At 45.0% G+C, this 18,865-nt stretch overlaps 1 protein-coding gene across 6 annotated transcripts in view; it reads right to left on the reverse strand.

Moving 5' to 3' along the window:
* Window positions 1-72: 72 nt before the first annotated feature.
* The window catches only part of LY9 (lymphocyte antigen 9), a 31,447-nt gene continuing 12,654 nt past the window's right edge, over window positions 73-18,865 (reverse strand). For 2 of the 6 annotated variants that reach the window (XM_038586320.1, XM_038586323.1), the window contains 8 exons: window positions 14,554-14,874; window positions 13,673-14,002; window positions 11,984-12,253; window positions 10,213-10,317; window positions 9,230-9,292; window positions 5,185-5,459; window positions 4,740-4,811; window positions 73-1,049 (listed from right to left, as the gene is read on the reverse strand). In XM_038586320.1, coding sequence (XP_038442248.1) covers window positions 981-1,049; window positions 4,740-4,811; window positions 5,185-5,459; window positions 9,230-9,292; window positions 10,213-10,317; window positions 11,984-12,253; window positions 13,673-14,002; window positions 14,554-14,874 — 1,505 coding nt within the window. In that variant the 3' untranslated portion in view covers window positions 73-980. Of the gene's footprint in view, window positions 1,050-1,262; window positions 1,456-4,739; window positions 4,812-5,184; window positions 5,460-9,229; window positions 9,293-10,212; window positions 10,318-11,983; window positions 12,254-13,672; window positions 14,003-14,553; window positions 14,875-18,865 lie in introns of those variants that run through there. The other 4 variants (XM_038586321.1, XM_038586322.1, XM_038586324.1 and 1 more) reach the window with 4 other exon arrangements.

The following is an 18,865-nucleotide window of genomic DNA, read 5'->3' on the forward strand; positions in this document are numbered from 1 at the left end:
CATGCCCTGCCTGGTCCCTCTCCCCTGGGGGCTGCTTGGCTATCTCCTGGAGACAAGTGAGGACAGACCACATGAGGAGAGAAGTTCTTTGGGGGTAAATAAGGGAAGCTTATATGGAAGAGGCATTTTAAGCATTTAAAAATACATCAAAAGAGTGATACACATATATGGTTAAAAGCAGAAATGCAGACTACAAAAAAGTATGCAGTAAAAACAACAACCCAGTACAGTCCCTGGAGGCAGCCACTAATACATATTTTGTATTTCCTTTCGGAAATTTTGTATAACTATATAAATATATATATGTATATATATGTATATATATATATGTGTATATATATTCACATTTCTTCTTTATTCAACTGGTAGCATGTGATACACACTGCCCTGGAGTTTGTTCTTTCCATTCTTAGAGCTCATTCCATATTAGCAGGTACTCATCTTTCCTGTCTTTACAAAAGCAGCAGGGCTTGCTGTCGCATGGGTACACTATCATGCATTTAGCCGGATTCCTACTAAATGGACTGTTAGGTTATTTCTGTCCTCTTATTTTAAAAGGTATTGCAGTGGACATGATTTTACATAGATCTTTGTGTCCGTGAGTGAGAATGTCTGTTCGATTCGTTTTAGCAGATGTTTAGAAGATGGTGTGAAGGTCTAGGATCCTTGCAACAACACTGGACCAGTCTTGGCAGAGCTCTGAGTGGTGTGTATCTGAATTGGGAAACTGTATGAGCACTCTTGGAGACAGATGGAGCGGGGACGTCTTGAAGGCCGGGGACTCCAAGATGGAACCTGTGTCTGATTTATTAATGGGCTCAGGAAGTCATAGGGGTAGCAGGAAGGGGGTGGGTCAGATCCAGGCATTGTAGAGACACTGAAGGCAATTCTGAAGTGTTTCTGTCTCTAGGAACTCCAGGCCCCATACTGTCCAGCAGCCTCTCCAACTACAGGGGTAGAAGCAGCAGTTGCTTTTCTTTTCAGGTGAAATTTTCATAGGTAGGGATTTCAGGAGATTCAGGATCATTCTGTTGTGGTGGTGGCACCACCTGTGAGCCAAGAGACATAAGAATATGGTTAATAAAGGCTGGGAGGCTCTAGCATCTGGTGAGAGAGGAAGGTCAGCCTGGGCTAAGACTGGTCCACGCTGTAGGAGTCAGGTCGTATGGACTGATCTAGGGGTGGGACAATCCATCAAGCTGATGGCAGGCATTTACGGAGAATCTCCTTTTTTTTTTTTTAATAAAGATTTTATTTATTTATTCATGAGAAACACAGAAAGAGAGGCAGAGACACAGGCAGAGGGAGGAGAGGCAGGCTCCATGCAGGGAGCCCAATGCGAGACTCGATCCTGGGAATCCGGGATCAGGCCCTGAGCCAAAGGCAGATGCTCAACCGTTGAGCAACCTGAGCATCCCAGTGGAGAATCTCCTAATGGGAGGTTGGCTAGGCTCTCTGTAAGGAAGATAGAGAGAGGTTTAGTATAGCAAGTCAAGGGATTACAAAACTGACAATAAAAGGGCTTGCTCTTAAAGCCTTTTATATTACATATAGATCATAAATATATATAAATAAAAAATATATTATATTTATTTATTTGAAAGAGAGCACAAGCAGGGGGAGAGGCAGAGGGGAAACCAGGCTCCCCATCGAGCTGGGAGCTGAATGCGGGGCTCGATCCCAGGACTCCAGAATCATAACCTGAGCCAAAGGCAGAGACTTAACAGACTGGGCCACCCAGACGTGGAGACAAACATCTATATAAAGATATTTCAGGTGGTAGAAGTTATGTATCCAAGTGATGCATCCAGGCCCAGACCCTTAGGCCCTCGTGTTCCCAGGGTCCTGAGGATTCGCTGTTCAGGGAAGGCCCTGAGGAGCAGCTGAGATGTGAGCTGACGCAGGGAGGAGAGGAGACAGAGTGTCAGTAGTAGCTTGGGAATAGCATAAACCTTTGAGATGTCGTGTGTCAGAAAATAATAGCTAAAGTGGGTGTGTGGATTTCCTGAGCAAGTGGGCAATGATGGCCTTACGGGATCCAGAATCAGGATTCGTGGTCCTGAAAATTCTGAAGGCAAGGGATACATACTGTCAAGACCTTTGGCTGGGGAAACGCACTGATTTCCACCTAGACTGTGAGTGAGGGTGGTTGCAGGGATCTGGAGTTCCTGGGGTGGTGTGGGAGCCGTGCAGGACTAACCAGACCAGAGGTGACTCGAGGCCATTCTGAAACTCGGATGTCCGTGACTCTACGATTGACCAGTATTGGCCCAAACACAAAGAGCCAGGTCAGAGTAGAAAACAGCTTTGGGAATATAGTGAAAAGCGTAGATGTGGTGTCAAGGCCTCAGGTGAAGTACCTTACAGGCTAAGCAGAGGCCACATTCCACAGGACAGGACATGAGGTAGATGATGGTTGAGCTGAGCTGCATATCTGTACAAACATTTCCTGAGCAAATTCTATCCATCTTTTACGGTCCAATCCAAATTATTATTTTTTTTATGAAGCCTTTCCTGTCTACTTCAGTGCAGTGTGCACTGATGTCCCCCTACTTCCAATGTCTGGAAAACCTTTGGGAACGCACACCTAACAAGTAGTATGTAGTATGTGTTTTTATTTCCCTCCCAGGTGATTGAATTGGTTCCACTTTTCCTCCACTGAAAGCCAGATAAGGTAACAGGCCTTCGAGGTTGATGATGGTGCCTTAAACATATATCTGAATCCCCAAAGCACTCAGCCTTGTTCTGGGCAAACAAAAGGTGTTCAATAAATATCTATTGATTGATTCATTAGTCACAGGGAAGCAGTAGAAATGAACAACTTCGAGAGGTTTTCTTTTTTAAGATCTTGTTTGGGGGCGCCAGGGTGGCTCACTCAGTTGGGCATCTGACTTTTGATTCTGGCTCACGTTAGGATCTTAGGGTCGTGAGATCAAGCCCTGTGTCCAGCTCCACACTCAGAAGGGCGTCTGCTTGAGATTCGCCCTCTCGCTCTGTCCCTCTCCACCTCTAAAATAAGTAAATAAATATTTAAAAAAAATCTTGTTTGAACACCTTAAAACAAGGATGAAAAACAAAGAGGGAATTCTGGGGGAGATTTGAAAATAAAAGTATATATGAGCCCATGTTTTCAGGGAAGTGAAAGAGAACAGGCAGCTAGATTCAGATCAAGGTTAATTATTTAAGATTATTCAGGATTGGGGACGCCTGGGTAGCTCAGCGGTTGACGGTTGAGCATCTGCCTTCAGCTCAGGGCAAGATCCTGGGTCTGGGATCGAGTCCTTCATCGGGGTCCCTGCGTGGAGCCTGCTTCTCCCTCTGCCTGTGTCTCTGCAGAGACATACTCTCTCTCTGTCTCTCATGAATAAATAAATAAAATCTTAAAAAAAAAGATTATTCAGGATTGTTTTAAAAGTCTTTGTGGTATTTATTTTTATTTATTTATTGAAGATTTCATTTATTTATTCATGAGAGACACAGACACAGGCAGAGGGAGAAGCAGGCTACATGCAGGGAGCCCGATGTGGAACTCGATCCCAGGACCCCGGGATCACACCCTGGGCCCAAGGCAGATGCTCAACCACTGAGCCACCCAGGTGCCTTCCTTGTGGTTTTTAATACCGAAAGCCCAACTACTATTTGTGTGACCTTTGGCAAAATTAGCTTCTGCGAATCTTAGCTTCTTTGGCTGGAAAATGTGGGTGACAACACATTTATAGAGGTGTCCTAAGGATCCCATGAGAATATGTTTGTTAATGTTTTATGAACGAGATGTAAAAGTTATTTTTATTATTTAATAGTAAATTCTACCATTAAGGGATCTTTTAACACCAAAATAAAACCAATGTGTTGTAGTTAATAGCACATTTTCAAAAAAATCTTGACATTGGACTATTGGCTAATTTCTTTCTTTCTTCTTTCTTTCTTTCTTTCTTTCTTTCTTTCTTTCTTTCTTTCTTTCTTTCTTAATCTTTCTTTTTTTTAAAGATTTTATTCATTTATTCATGACAGACAGAGAGAGAGAGAGAGAGAGGCAGAGACACAGGCAGAGGGAGAAGCAGGCAGAGGGAGAAGCAGGCTCCATGCAGGAGTCTGACGTGGGACTTGATCCCGGGTCTCCAGGATCACACCCCAGGCTGAAGGCGGTACTAAACCGCTGGACCACCGGGGCTGCCCTATTAGCTAATTTCTAATTGTTTTGGGAAATTACCATTTTGGTGGATTAAGATTAGGTTTAGAAGTAGATTTAGAAATACACATAAATCATACAGTATTTGTGTTTACAGCTTCTCATTCTGGTCAGTGTTAAGAATAACCAATATAAAACATTATTAAATTAATTCGAAATGTCCAGCCTTTGACCAAACAGATGTGAATCAGAAATATTTGTTCAAGCGTCTCTGTTGGGACGCCTGCGTGGCTCAGCAGTTGAGCGTCTGCCTTTGGCTCACAGCGTGACCCTGGGGTCTCGGGATCGAGTTCCTCATAGGGCTCCCCACAGGGAGCCTGCTTCTCCCTCTGCCTGTGTCTCTGCCTCTCTCTCTGTGTCTCTCATGAATAAATAAATAAAATCTTAAAAAAAAAAAGCATCTCTGTTGACCATGGAGTATGTCAAGGGGGTGCATACTGGATAGAACTTACGCTACTTTGCCATGGGGGTGTAGGACTTTCAATTAAAATGGTCTGCACAATAATTCCTTGTTTTAGGAGCCTTGGGATACAGAGAAAATTGTTCTCACCCTTTGAGGTGTCTGTATAGAGCTGTAGATTGTGGCTGAATTCTCTTTCTGCTGAGGAACCGAGGTCTTTCCCTGTAACAGACCAACATCAGACTACCCATAATCACCATATGAGAGATTTCTGGAGTTTACCCTTCAGCCCTTAAGGAGAGGGGACACTGTACCAGGTTCAGGTCTTAGACGATGGTGGCTGCCTTAGTGCAATGGGGACAGTGCTTCTGTTTGCTGAACACCTCCCTTATTAGTGGCCCAAGATTTGGAGCTGAGGACGAGCTCCTTCACTTCAAGGGACCCCAAGGTTTGGTAAACACGGATAGAGCCACAGTTATCTGCCCATGTGCTGCTGGTCCTGGCCCCCAGTCTGGAGGCACTAGTCATCCAGGATATTGGATGGTTCTAGAAGTGGAGGAGGAGGAGGGAACGTATACTAATCAAAAAAGCTCACCCGAGAGTTGAGGAATACTTGCGTATACACCGTGCTGTTTTGGGCCACAGACGCAGGCACCATGCGTTCCGGAGTGACGAGATCATACTCTGCTTGCCCCTCAGATGCTGAGTCAAATTCAGTGTCCTCCTGGTTGACCAAGGCATACTTTTGGTGTCTTCCAGCCTTGGGTGTGTCAGTCCTTTCCTGGTCCTCCTCACTTGTTTCACTGCCGTCGGAGGTGGACCTAGTCTGTTGCTTGGCAGGCTGAGGGAGCGTGTCCAACTCCTGATACCCTTGGGAGAGCATATTGCACAATGTGCGGCCAGTGGTGAGTTTCAAACGCATTGTGCAGGCTGGGTAAAAAGTGTGGCAGCCCCCACCTCTTTCTTGTTTTGTGCAAGGATCCAAGCTGCACTGACTTCTACCCCAGGTGAAGCCTAAGGAACTGGAGGAGAGGTTGTTCTGTCTCCCCACAGGGGATTCTATTCCACTCTTTCCTCCTTTTTTAAAAAGATTTTATTTATTTATTCATGAGAGAGAGAGAGAGAGGCAGAGACACAGGCCGAGGGAGAAGCAGGCTCCCTGTGGGGAGCCAGGTGTGGGACTTGTTCCCAGAACCCCGGGATCACAACCTGAGCCAAAGGCAGATGCTCAACCCCTGAGCCACCCAGGTGCCCCCCTTCCTCCTTTGAAGCATTCACTCATTTTCACTTGGTAAACATGCATGGGGTATGGCACGGGATGAACCCAGCAACTCTATGTGAGCCCAACTGGCTCTGTTGGATAAGCCATCCTAAGTGCCGTGATGTGTACTCTGGGAAAGCACAAACGTCATTAGACCTGCTCTTGAAGGAGGATGCTGTCCTGCTGGGGGTCAGATCCATACAGAAATCAATGAATGCAAGCCCAGCTCTGGTAAGGGTGCATGAAAAGAGTGAGGAAAATGTGAGGACACGGGCTCTGGTTAGGAAGCAGAGAAGAACTGATGAAGGTGGTGGGATAGAGATGGGCCTTGATGGAGGGGCAAGATTTTGATGAGGGACGGATTATTCTTGGTTGAAGAAGCACCACGATTAAGGGCAGGTGTGAAACCCTCTCTTTTGGGAAAAGATGGCATTCAAGATATTTAACAACTGCAATGGCTGGGTGTAGGACAATCAGAAGTGAGTGTCGGTTTTGAACAACTGGTTGGCACACTAGGTGCATGTCTACCTGCCTACACTCTATTTCTGAGTGTAGAAATAATGGTTCACATTTACCAAGTGCCTAGTATGTGTCAGACACCATTCTAAACACTTTTCATTAATAAGCTTTTTCAATCTGGATGAAACCCTGTAAAACAAAAACTATATTTTTTGCAGATGAGGAAACTGTAGCACATAAGGTTTAAATATTTGCCCGAGTAAGTGGTAGGGTCAGGATTTGAATGCTCGGGAAACTTCGCACTGATTTTTTTTTCCCCTGATGTTCTTAACTACTCCTCCTAATAGCTCCCTACGGGCTTTGTGTAGGAAAAAAGTAGGTAAAGGGTGGTCTGACTAAATCCTGAGTGATAATATAACAGTAATTACCACCTATTGAGTGCACACTGTTGTCGCTGACCCACTCAGTACTCACAGCAACCCTAAGAAGTGGGTGCACTTATTTTGCAAGGTAGGGAAACTGATGCGTCGAGACTGAATTGCCCAAGATCACTAATGAGCAGAATCAGGATTCGAACACAAGACTGTCTGATCTCAGAACACATACACCCGGCCCTTAGGTTTTATTGCTTTTTGAGTAACAGACAAAGTCCACAAGGAGCTATTGGTGGTTTTAGAGCAGTCAGAGTTGAGCTTTGCAAAGTGATGAGCAGAAGGGATAGAAAAGAGAAACTCTGGAGAAGGAATGGCCAGTTAGAAACTATTATACTATTTTAGGGAGGAAGTAACAAGGAATGAGAGTGTCTGGTAATGAGGACTGGTTAAATAAATTAAGGCACATCTGTAGGATGGAATAAATGGGAGTCAGTCTTACATATATTAATATTACTAGGATATTCTGTTAAGGTAAAAAAGCAAGGTTCAGAAAAATGCTATAGATCGTTCCCATATGTGTAATTAAAAGAACGTCACCTACACACACACACACACACACACACACATTACACATTCACAAATATATCTAATGCCTATCAATGCATTAAAGACCCCAAAAGGATTTAGAAACACATTTTTTAAAAAAAGATCTTACTTATTTATTCATGAGAGACACACACACACACACACAGAGAGAGAGAGAGAGAGAGAGAGAGAGAGACAAGCAGAGGGAGAAGCAGGCTCCATGCAGGGAGCCTGACGGGGGACTCAATCCCAGGACCCCGGGATCAGGCCCTGGACTGAAGGCGGCACTAAACCGCTGAGCCACCCGGGCTGCCCTGAAAGGAGACTTAATTGTATACCATGTGAATATATGACTTTTCAATTAAAAAAAAAACTATTCAATAAACAAAAATTTTGTGACACAATGAACCTCGGTAGTGAAAGAAGATCTAGAGAAGAGGAGACTATGGGACGCCTGGGTGGCTCAGCGGGTCAGCATTGCCTTTGGCTCAGGTCATGGTCCTGGAGACCTGGGATCGAGTCCCATGTGGGGTTCCCTGTAGGGAGCCTGCTTCTCCCTCTGCCTGTGTCTCTGCCTCTCTGTTTCTCATGAATAAATAAATAAAATCTTAGAAAAAATAAATAGAGAAGAGGAGACTAGGAGGTTAAGGAGGCAGACCTTCGGAGCCGAGGAAAGGCACCGGGAGGGAGGAAGAGCAGGGGTGACAGTGGTGTCTCAGCACTTCTTTACCCCTCCTTCTGTGCCCAGGGCACCAAGGAGCAAGAGTGTGGGCTGGGGGAGGCCAGGGTCTGCCCTGCCAGCTGTGAGGAGGGAGCTGGTGGGAAGCTCCCCACTTAGCCTCATTCTCACTTTTTGATTCCTTTCTCCTGGCTACACTTTCCAATCGGAAAAGCCTACACTGTTGGATTAGTTGAGCTGCTGGCCTCCCACCCAGGCCCTCCTCCTGTTCCATCTCCTTGGGGTATCTCCTCCGTGAGAGGTTACATGGGTGTTTTTAAAGCAGAGTCTGTCCGAATGGGTGGAATTTGGGGATTCCTTAGAACTTCAGAGCTTAGAGTTCAGGGTGGCAACTGAGGACATTGAGTGATGGGAAGGGGAGGTGGTTAAGATGCAGGCAGCTCCGCTCACCACTCCAACACCCATCAAGATAGCTCCACTTCTATACACTTTGTGCTATTGGGGTGTTGCACAGTATTTTGTTTGAAGAAAGCATTCCTTAGGTTTTTCAAAAATTGGAAAATCAGGGCACCCTGGTGGCTCAGGGGTTGAGTGTGTCTGCCTTTGGCAAAGGTCATGACCCCGGGGTCCCGGGATCGAGTCCCACATCAGGCTCCCTACAGCCAGCCTCCTTCTCCCTCTGCCTGTGTCTCTGCCTTTCTCTCTGTGCCTCTCATGAATAAATAAGCAAAACCTTAAAAAAAAAAAAAAAAAAACTGGAAAATCACTCCCTCAGTGATGTTCTTGGGTAAAAGACGTCCTAGATAGTCTCATGGGTCTTAATTCTAATTAGGTTTTAGTTTTGTTCCTGCCACAGATTTTACCATTCTATCTGGCCTTTATTTCTCCCTTCTCAGAGTAAGGCAACTATCTCCGTCTTCATCAGAGGCCACATTCAAGGGATCATGATCAGTACTGGGGGAACCCTAAAGACCCCAGAGGACAGCTGCCTCCCTGGCTCTGGTTACCATCTTTCCAGGGTTCATCCTGGTTGTGGTTTCTGTTCCCCAAACCACGTTCCTTCTCTAAACCACATTGATAATCAAACTTTAACAGGCATGTGATTTACCTTGAGATGCAGACTAGAGCTCATTATGTGGGGAGGTGCCCACGATTTGCATTTCTAACAAGCTCCTGGGGGATGCTCCGGTTGCTGGTTGGTAGACCACACTGAACAAATAGCCAGGCTTTGGAGCTTCCATCTGGCCCAGAGACCCCACAGCCTGTGTCACTGTGATTTTACCTGGTTCCTCCACTGGGGTTTCAGCTTGGCTGGGGCAGGAGGTTGGGGCTGAACCTGACAAACCTAAGAAGAGAAGGTTTATCAATAGGGCTGTGAGGAGAGAGGCGGCGGATTCTGAGTGTCAAACAGACAAAGCCAAGGAAAAGGCTTTAGGGAGGAGGTGAACCCTGGAGTGAGTAGGTGCGCACAGGAAAGGGTGAACAGAATCCTAAGGTCATCTTCAGCTGAGGAGCCTCCTGTCGGCCGTCTGCACCCCCGTGGTAGCCACCCATCAGATTGGTTTGCTGGCTTGCAGCGATTGTTCAGGGATCCCATGCGGCCTTACCAATATCTACTTCCTGGGAACTATTTCAATTCCACTGAGATATGAAATTCTGAGGGAGCTGCCAATCATAATAGCTAACCCTTTTGGGTTAGACAGTGATTGGGCCAATCAATGGTCACATGACCCAAGACTGTGCCAATCAGAAATCTTTCGGGTTGCAGTTGGAGGGATGCATCTTTTTTCTCTTCCTGGTGGCTTACCTATTAGTAGGTGGGAGTCTGCAGCTACCAAAGGCTGTGTTGTGGCACACGCCACCCCCACCCCTGCCCCTCAGCTCAAAGCGGAAAGTAAGGGTGAGAGATGGAGAGCTCTGGTGATTTTTGAGTCTCTGGTAACCTTTGTTTTTAAGGCCAGCTCCTTCCCTGTCTTCCCCACGGATTGATTATGTGAGTTCCAAAATAATAAATCACACCTCGGGCACCTTTTAAAAGTAGTTTGAAAAAAAAAAAAAAGAAAAAAAAAGTAGTTTGAGTTGGGTTTCAATGATTTGTACCTAAATTTAGAGTCCCAACTAACAGCCCTCCCCTCATCACTCTGAGAAGAAATGAGGTTTTGGGAAAGAAGGGGTAGGAGGGGATCGTGACAGGGCAGACAAGCCTTCAAAGGTCGTAGGAATATGGTCTAATGCTGGCAGGTGTCCATGATCTCAGAAACCCACACGGTCTTTTTCGCTTCCAAATGCACCAGGTGGTCACAAAGCACAGAACGATGACAGCCATCACCGTGAAGATCACAATGTAAAACTTCATGCTTCTCTTAGGCCCTTTGAAGAGAAAAAGAAGGATGTATTAATATAAATAATAACAAGGAGATTGGAACAATGGACCAAGCATTATGGCCATCCTACCTGGCTCGTAAAAATCTTGTGCTATTGCAGAAAATATTCCTTTTCATTCATTCATTCTACCACTATTTATCGAGCAGGCATTGTTCTGGGATGGAAGCTATAACAGTATTTAAGGCAGACACTGTTCCTAGGTAGAGAGATCTATGCCTTACCCAGCGTCACAGAGTTTTAAATACCTGAACAGGATTTGAATGCAGGCTGCCTGTCCTGACACATCCTTCTCCATCACACTCCACTGCTTCTCTCTCTAAACGGTGTAAGGGTAGCTCTAGGCTCAAGATAGAGCCAAGATTTCCACTTAACAGGGCTCTAAATCCATCCTCCAGCCTGATCTAGCATTGTCACAGCCTAGGCAAGCCTTCCTTTTTTTCTACTTCCTTCTAGAGCAGAGAGAGCACAGAACTCAGGGTTCTAATCATACTTTTGCTGTGTGACCTTGGGCACATCCCTTACCCTTTCTGAGTCTCAGTCTTTATGTAATGGAGAATAGTAACAGTATCTGCTACGTAGGATTATTGTGAAGTTAATTGGGCTAAAATGACCTAGAATAGTGCCTGGCATCTAGTAAGAGACACTAGGACTTCCTTAGAAAGGAACTAGAAGTTTCCACTCACAGTCTGTGTTTCTTTGTGGTCTGCATTCCTTCACCTATCAATTTATTTTCCTTTCCTTTTCTTTTTTTTTTTTAATAAAGATTTTATTTGTTTATTTGAGAGAGAGAGAGAGAGAAAGAGAGAGAGCACAAGCAGAGGGATCAGCAGGCAGGAGAGGGAGAAGCAGGCTTCTTGCCGAGGAGGGAGCCTGATGCAGGACTCAGTCCCAGGACCCCGGGATCATGACCTGAGCCAAAGGCAGAAGCTTAACCAACTGAGCCACCTGGGTGCCCTTCACCTATCAATTTCTATCAACTCATCTCCACTAACCTCTGACACTGTACTGTCCAAGTGTGGTAGCCACAGGCCGTGGTATGAGCCCTTGGAATGTGGCTGGTATGACTGGAGAATTAAATTGCTTATTTAATTTAATTTTTAAAAAATCGAAATTGAAATATGGCATTCAATTTCTTCTTGAAAAATCGATAAGTAGGTTTGGAACAGCTTGGATATGTAAAATGTACCTTTTCAACTGTAACTTTTATGAAATCTGAATACAGATCAAGTACTTTCCACCTGAATTGGGATGAGCTATTGGTGTAAAAGACATGCTGGATTTGAAAAACTTAGTAGAACACGAAATATAAATTATTTCAAGTATAATTGTATTGAATACAATCTAAAATGGTGATATTTTGGATTTGGTGGGTTAAGTAGAATACATTTATTAAAGTTAGTTTTACTTGTTTCTTTTCGCTTTACCGAATGTGGCTGTTAGAAAATACAAATTACATGTGTGATTCCTATTCTATTTCTATTGGAATGCGCTGCTCTAAAGTACCCTCACCAAAAAAATAAAAAATAAAAAAAAATAAAGTTCCCTAGCCCATACTCCCTCACTGTATTCCTAAAAAGCTGCTCAGAATGCAAATACTTGGATCCAAGCATCCAAGGCCCTGAGGTCTGGCTGAGCAGAGGTAAAGGATGACCTGGACAGATGTTGCCGGAAAGAAACTGCTGGGAGCTGCTGCTGACAGGGTTGCTGGCGATGCACGTGAAGTTGGGATGATTTTCACCACTTGTCCAAAAGACATTGAGGTGAGGTCCTCTTTGGGACTCGATAGTTCCTTTTGGTAGGGGAGTCCATCTGTATGTCACGTTGTGTCCACTGTCCTCCACTGAACATGTCAGACTGACCCTGCAGATGTCATTCTCAGCAAGCTCAAGGCTCCAGGTAATCTTTGGCTTCTTCAACCTCCCTGTGTAAGGAGAAAGACAGACCTAATGCAGAGTCAGGCCTGCCCGCTGGGCAGTCACCACATCTTCACTCATTTAGAATATTCTCATGAAGTTGTGAGCTGGCACTGCCTTAAGGCTGGGAAAGTGCCTCCAGGAGCCACAGGCATTCTGAGCGCACCTGGCCTTTCCCTTGGTAGCCAGGAAATCTCAGACATATCATTTCACCTCTTTGGTCCTTTGATGCCTAGATGCTAAAAGAAGGAATTAAAGAAGAGTGGAAAAAGAAAGATACCGCATCATCCTACACAATCCCTGTGTAGAACTAGCGGCACAGGTAAGCACAATGTTCCATGTGCTTTGAAGATTCTTCAAGGCTTCCATGTGGAGGCTCCATCATCTAAGTTTTTTACTCAAGAGATAAAGTGTAAAGAGGTGAGAGCAACAATGGCACAGAGTTAGTGCTCAATGAATGTTAGCAGCTTTGTTTTTTAAAAGATTTTATTTATATGTGATAGAGAGTGTGTGTGTGTGAGACAGAGCATGAGCAGGGCTGACGAGCAGGAAGCCTGACATGAGGCTTGCTCCCAGATTTCTGGGGTCATGACTTGAGCCGGAGGCAGATGCTCAATCTACTGAGCTACCTAGGGGCCCCAATTTAGTAATTTAAAAGAAATATGATTTGCACCAGTTGTACCCACTTTATTATTATTATTATTATTATTTAATCTTCTTGCCTCTTAAAAAATATTTGAGTCACAATGTGCTATAAATGTGGACTAGCTGACCTCCAGCATATTTTAACAGGGCCATGGATGGTGACTCTTCACAGATGCTTAGACACCAACAAACCCAAGCGGGGGATGTGATGACCATGTCTGGATGGTACAGGTGAAGGAGCTGGCAAATGTAAACCCAACTGTAAAGTCAAGAACCTGAGAGGCTCAAGCCTGAAGAGGAAGACTGCAAGTTCTGTCCCTCATGCTTGGGAGAGCTAAGCAGCCTTCCTGCGTGGAGGTCATGGGGTCTTTGGACACTAAAAGCTTTCTCCTGAGTCTTCTCTGATTTCACTCCAGCCAGCTGTGCCCTTATTCATACGTGATAATATTCTTTAAAAAAATTTTTTTTTTACATGATAATATTCTATAAAAATACAGGTTGAAGAGTTCCCAGACCCATTTGACAAGCCATACAGGAGGACGGGGCAAGTACTGAAGGTCAGATGGTGCAGACCTAACTGAAAGCCCAGCAGAAGGGGGACCTTGGCAGGTAGATGTTGCCCTATTGTTGACCCGTCTGGACTCGATAGCTATCCTAGTGATCTGAGGCACTTTGGTACGAAGAGAGGTTCGGGGGTGGGGGAAGGAAGCAGGAAAAGCAGCAAAGAGGAGAAACATCTCAGGGAAGGAATTTAATGGTGAGCACTCAGCTCAGAAACTCACCATAGACAAGCAGGGTGATGTGTTTTGTTTTGATGACTCTGGAGGCCTCTGAGCACACATAGGCAGAGTAGTGCCCTGCGTTCTCCATCTTTACCTGGTCAATCTTCAGGGAGAAGTCTTGGCTAGAGTTCTTGTTTGGATCCTTGAACTTAATGGGTGGATCGGCTGTTGCCATTTCTTTCTGTTCTTTGCTGATAATAGATGTGTTAAGCATCCAAATGACGTTCTCTATGTGGTGACTGGCCGAGAATGTTAGGGGCAGGGTGACCGACTCCCCCAGGACTCCCACCACCGTCTCCCCCATTGGTTCTCCTTTGGAGGCTCCTGGAGCTGCAGTCAGAGATGAGACATTGTGGCTTCAGTCATTGGCTCTCTTCCCTGAAGCCTCAGCCTGCCTGAAGGAGGTTGAAGCCTAATAGGCTCTCTTGCCCGCACCCCTTCTCCCTTCCTCTGATGAGCATCCCCGCTGAGCTCTTGTCATGGACAGATATGCACCTGGCTCTGCCTTCTGCATACTCAGGCCTTTCTTGCCCTCCCTGGCCTTCTGAGGAGACCTCAGGGGACACTTCCACCCAAACAAAGAACAAACTGGACCTCTTCATCCATATTCTCTTCCCTTCCCTTGCTCTACCCTTAGAGCTTCACAGTTCCCTGGGAGTTCCCAAGAGCCTTGACAGTCTCTCTCAGGCCCCGGAGGGTAGAGAATAAAGGGTCTCCAAGCCTGTCTTCCTCCTGTGGGATATAAAGTTCCCGGAGGGTAGAGAATAAAAGGTCTCCAAGCCTGACTCCACCTGTGTCCTGCCCAAACCCTGGTGGTTTAGACTCCATATCTGCTCAGACCTTTTCTGGAATCCCCTGGAGGACCTACATGGAGCCCATACCTGTACAGAACTGCTGGACGCGGACAGGGCTGGAAGTATTCTGGCTGACTGGGTTCCTGGCCGTGCAGGTGTATGGCAGGTCTGGGTGACACAGCGTCCATTGGATGGTGAGAGTAGAGCCCTCATGGGATTCAGAAGCATTGGCATCCCTCCCGGTCCAGCTGTACAGAACACTTGTCCTTGCCTTCTCCACAAAGCAAATCAAGGTAATGTTACAGGAGCCACTATCAGATTTGTTCACAGACTTTATGATGACTTGAGGCTCCTGCACCTGCTCTGTAGGGACAACAGCAATGAGGAGATTGCTCAGATCCCTCCCTTCTGCAACAGGAAAGAATAAGGTGATGATGATAGAAGACCTAGGGACAGAAGGAAGAAGCCAGAATCGTGTTCTAGGGAAGTTTTCTCTTCATTTTCCACTGCATACTAGACCTCAGTGCCTCTCTCTTATGCTTCTGCAAAACCTGAATGGGTGTTATCTCCACGAGTCAACATGACAATAGTCTAGTTACTCCTCTGTTCCCCATCAGTATATGAATTACTTAAGGACAGGACCAAGGCCTGTGCCTGAACATTTAACACCTTACTGGCTCATGAAAGTCACTCTGCAATGTTTGGTAAATAAATGGACAAATGAGTCAGCCCCAAACACTGCGGAGCAGGGAGCTCTGCCTCTAGAATTTGAGTTGCTTTTGCCTTTTGGTCTAAATTTATGACCATTGTGCTTCCAGACCTTCTTCCTGGTCCTTTCTTTCCCTTTTGTTCCATTTTTTCCTCTATTCACAGTGTGTAGGTGTTTAAGTTTGATTTTTTGGGGAACTGGTAATACATAAAATTGAAAAGATACAAAAAGGTGTACATAATTTAAACAGCAAGCTTTCTTGTCCCCAACCACCCATTTCCTCTCTCTAGGAATTACTATTATGAATTTCTTGTTGATATTTCTAGAAATATTCTAGGTATAGATACATACATGGCAGCATACTATATATACAGTCCTGAATCCTTTAAAAAAAATAATAAAAATTAGATTTTTGGGGGAAAATGGCAGAGAAGGACCTTAAGCACACCTTGCCTCATGGATACAACTAGATAACACCACACCAATGTAAATAGCCCAGAAAATGACCTGAAGATTGGCAGAACAAATTCTCCACAGCTAAATGTATAGAAGAGGTCACATCAAAGAGGGTGGGAAGGGCAGAGATGCAGTTGGAAATTGACAGACCCACAGGACTATCCGTGGGAGGAAGGGATGGTGTGGGTACAGAGCAGGGACAGAAACAGATTCTCACACGGGGAGGACAAATCCCTGTAACATTTGCTTTTGAAAATCAGAGGCACCTGATTTCATGAGTTCTTACAATCAGCTGGGCTTCACATCTGGAACTTTAAAAATCAGCTGGCTCAGCTCTGGGAAGAAGAGAAGAAATAGTCCCTGCCCTTAAAGAGGCAGCACAACAAACAGCCCCGCAGAAACAGCATAGAAGCAGCAGTTTGAAAAACACCTGGAATACATGGGAGAGAGATTTGTTTACTAATCTCAGAGCATGTGCTGGAGGGGCAGAGATCGTTGGGAGATTTCTCCAAGAACAAAGGAGCTGGTGGGTATCATATCCCTCCCCCGCCCCTCAGCCTAGACATACGGACACCTGTGGGAACCAGTGCAGTGCCAACACTCAATACCTAACTTGCTAACAGCACACTCGCCCCCGCATTCTCCTGTAGACATGCCTCTTCCCATGCCTCCATTCCAGGTCCCCTCCCACAGCAGACCTACGCAAACCTTGCTAACACCAGATACCTCTCCCCAACCTCCACTTCTACAGATTTCCCCCCCTCCAACCCAGCTTGCCTGGGTCCCATTTGCTACAGGTCCCTCCCTGCAGCCAACTGGTGCAGACCTTGATGACACTGCTCAGCTTGCCCCTGAGTTCTCCTGTGGTTTTGCCCCTCCAATGTGATCTTGACCAAAGCCCATCCAAAGTGGTGCCACAAGCCTGGCAGTGTGTAAGCAGCACCATTCCAAAGTGACTCCTGACCCAGGGAGAAGGGAAGGTAACCACACACACACACACACACACACACACACACACACGTGAGTTCAACTGTGGCCCCACCAATGGGCTAGGGGCAAACATCTGGTCTGAGTGCAGGCCATGCCCACCAAAGAAAAGCTTCCCAGGGAACCAAACAAGGAAAGCACCCTGTGGTTCACTGCTATTGCATCTCTGGCAAATGCCTAGTCTGACTCAACTCAAGCCCAGGCAGCCCCAGATTGGCCCACTAACAACAACATGAGGATCAAACCCTGCCCACAACAAGCAAGGACAATCATTGCAGATGACTGGACTGAAGACAAAAGAGGTCAGTCACAACAGCAATGCATACACAGCACATATAGTAGACACCCCTGAAGCTCCAAGTTCTGGTAATGGGACAATGCACTTCAGGGCACTCCTGGACCTCTTCTACATAAGGCCACTACTTTCAATAGCAGGAGGCACAAGTGACTTTCCTACCACATATAAGCAAACACAGAGAATTAGATAAAAGAGGGAGACAGAAGAATATGTCCCAAATGAAAGAATAAGACAAACTCATGGCAATAGAGATAAAAGAAATGGAGATAAGTAATATGCCCGGAGAATTTATTTTATTAAAACATTTTTGTTTATTTATTTGAGAGAGAGAGAGAGAGAGAGAGAGAGAAAGAGAGAAAATGAGCATGAATGGGGGCAGGGGAGAGGCAGAGGGAGAAACAGACTCCCTGCTGAGCAGGGAGCTCAACACAGGGCTTGATCCCAGGACCCCGAGATCATGACTTGAGCTGAAGGCAGATGCTTAACCAACTGAGCCATCTAGGTGCCTCTGGTGGAGAATTTAAAGTAATGGTCATAAAGACATTCACTGGACTTGAGAAGAGTGGAGGACCTCAGTGAGACCTTTAAGAAAGAGATAAAAAACATAAAAAAAAAAAAACCAAGCAGAGAAGACGAACTCAGTAACTGAAATTAAAAATACTCAGATGGAGGGGCACCTGTGTGGCATAGTCAGTTAATTGTCTAACTCTTGGTTTCAGCTTAGGTCATGACCTCAGGGTCATGAGACCAGGCCTGGCTTTGGGCTCCATGCTCAGTGCAGAGACTGCTTGAGAGTCTCTTCCTCTCCCTCTGACCCTCTCACTCATTCTTTCTTCTTTCTTTCTTTCTTTCTTTCTTTCTTTCTTTCTTTCTTTCTTTCTTTCTTCTTTCTTTCTAAAATAAATAAACAAATCTTAAAAAAAAAATACATGGATGGAATATAAAATAGACTAGAGGAATCAGGAGAATGAATAAGTGACCTGGAGGACAGAATAATGGAAAGCAATCAAGCTGAACAAGAGAGAAGAAAAAAGTAATAAAAGTTGAAAGTAGACTTAGAGAATTCAATGACACCATCAGGTATAATAACATTCACATTATAGGGATCACAGAAGGAGAAGAGAGATAAAGGGAGCAAAAAATTCATTTGAATAAATAATAATTGAAGACTTACTAAATCTGAGGAAGGAAATAGAAATCCAGATCCAGGAGGCACAGAAAGCCCTCAAAAGTCAAACCAAGGAGGTCTACACTAAAACACGTAGTAATTAAAATGGCAAAAAATAGTGATAAAGAGAGAATTTTAAAAACAGCAAGAGGGGCAGCCCTGGTGGCTCAGCAGTTTAGCACCTTCTGCAGCCCAGGGTGTGATCCTGGAGACCCTGGATAGAGTTCCACGTCAGGCTCTCTGCATGGATCCTGCTTCTCCCTCTGCCTGTGTCTCTGCCTCTCTCTGTCTCTATGAATAAATAAATAAAATCTTAAAAAAAAAAAAACAGCAAGAGAAAACAGTTACATACAAGGGAGATCCCATAAGGCTATGAGCTAATTTTTCAGGCTAGAAGGAAGTGTCATGGTATATTCAAAGTGCTGAAAGGAAAAAACCTGCAACCTAGAATATTCTATCCAGCAAGGCTATCATTTAGAATAGAGGGAAGGACAAGAGTTTCTCAGATAAAAGTTAAAGGAATTCATGATTACTAAGCCAGCCCCACAAGAAATGTTAAAGGGGACTCTTTGAGTGGAAAGGAAAGATCATAAGTAGGAGTAAGAAAAGTAGGAAGCCCAAAAGCAGTAAAAATAAGTTTGTCTATATAAATCAGTCAAAGGATTCACAAAATAAAAGTATGTAAAGTATGACACTATATACCTAAACTGTGGGAGGGAAAGGAGTAAAAAAGTGGGTTCAAATTTAAGTGACCATCAACTTAATATAGCCTGCTATATGA

The sequence above is a fragment of the Canis lupus genome, chromosome 38, assembly GCF_011100685.1.
Source record: "Canis lupus familiaris isolate Mischka breed German Shepherd chromosome 38, alternate assembly UU_Cfam_GSD_1.0, whole genome shotgun sequence".
In the NCBI taxonomy this organism is placed as follows: domain Eukaryota; kingdom Metazoa; phylum Chordata; class Mammalia; order Carnivora; family Canidae; genus Canis; species Canis lupus.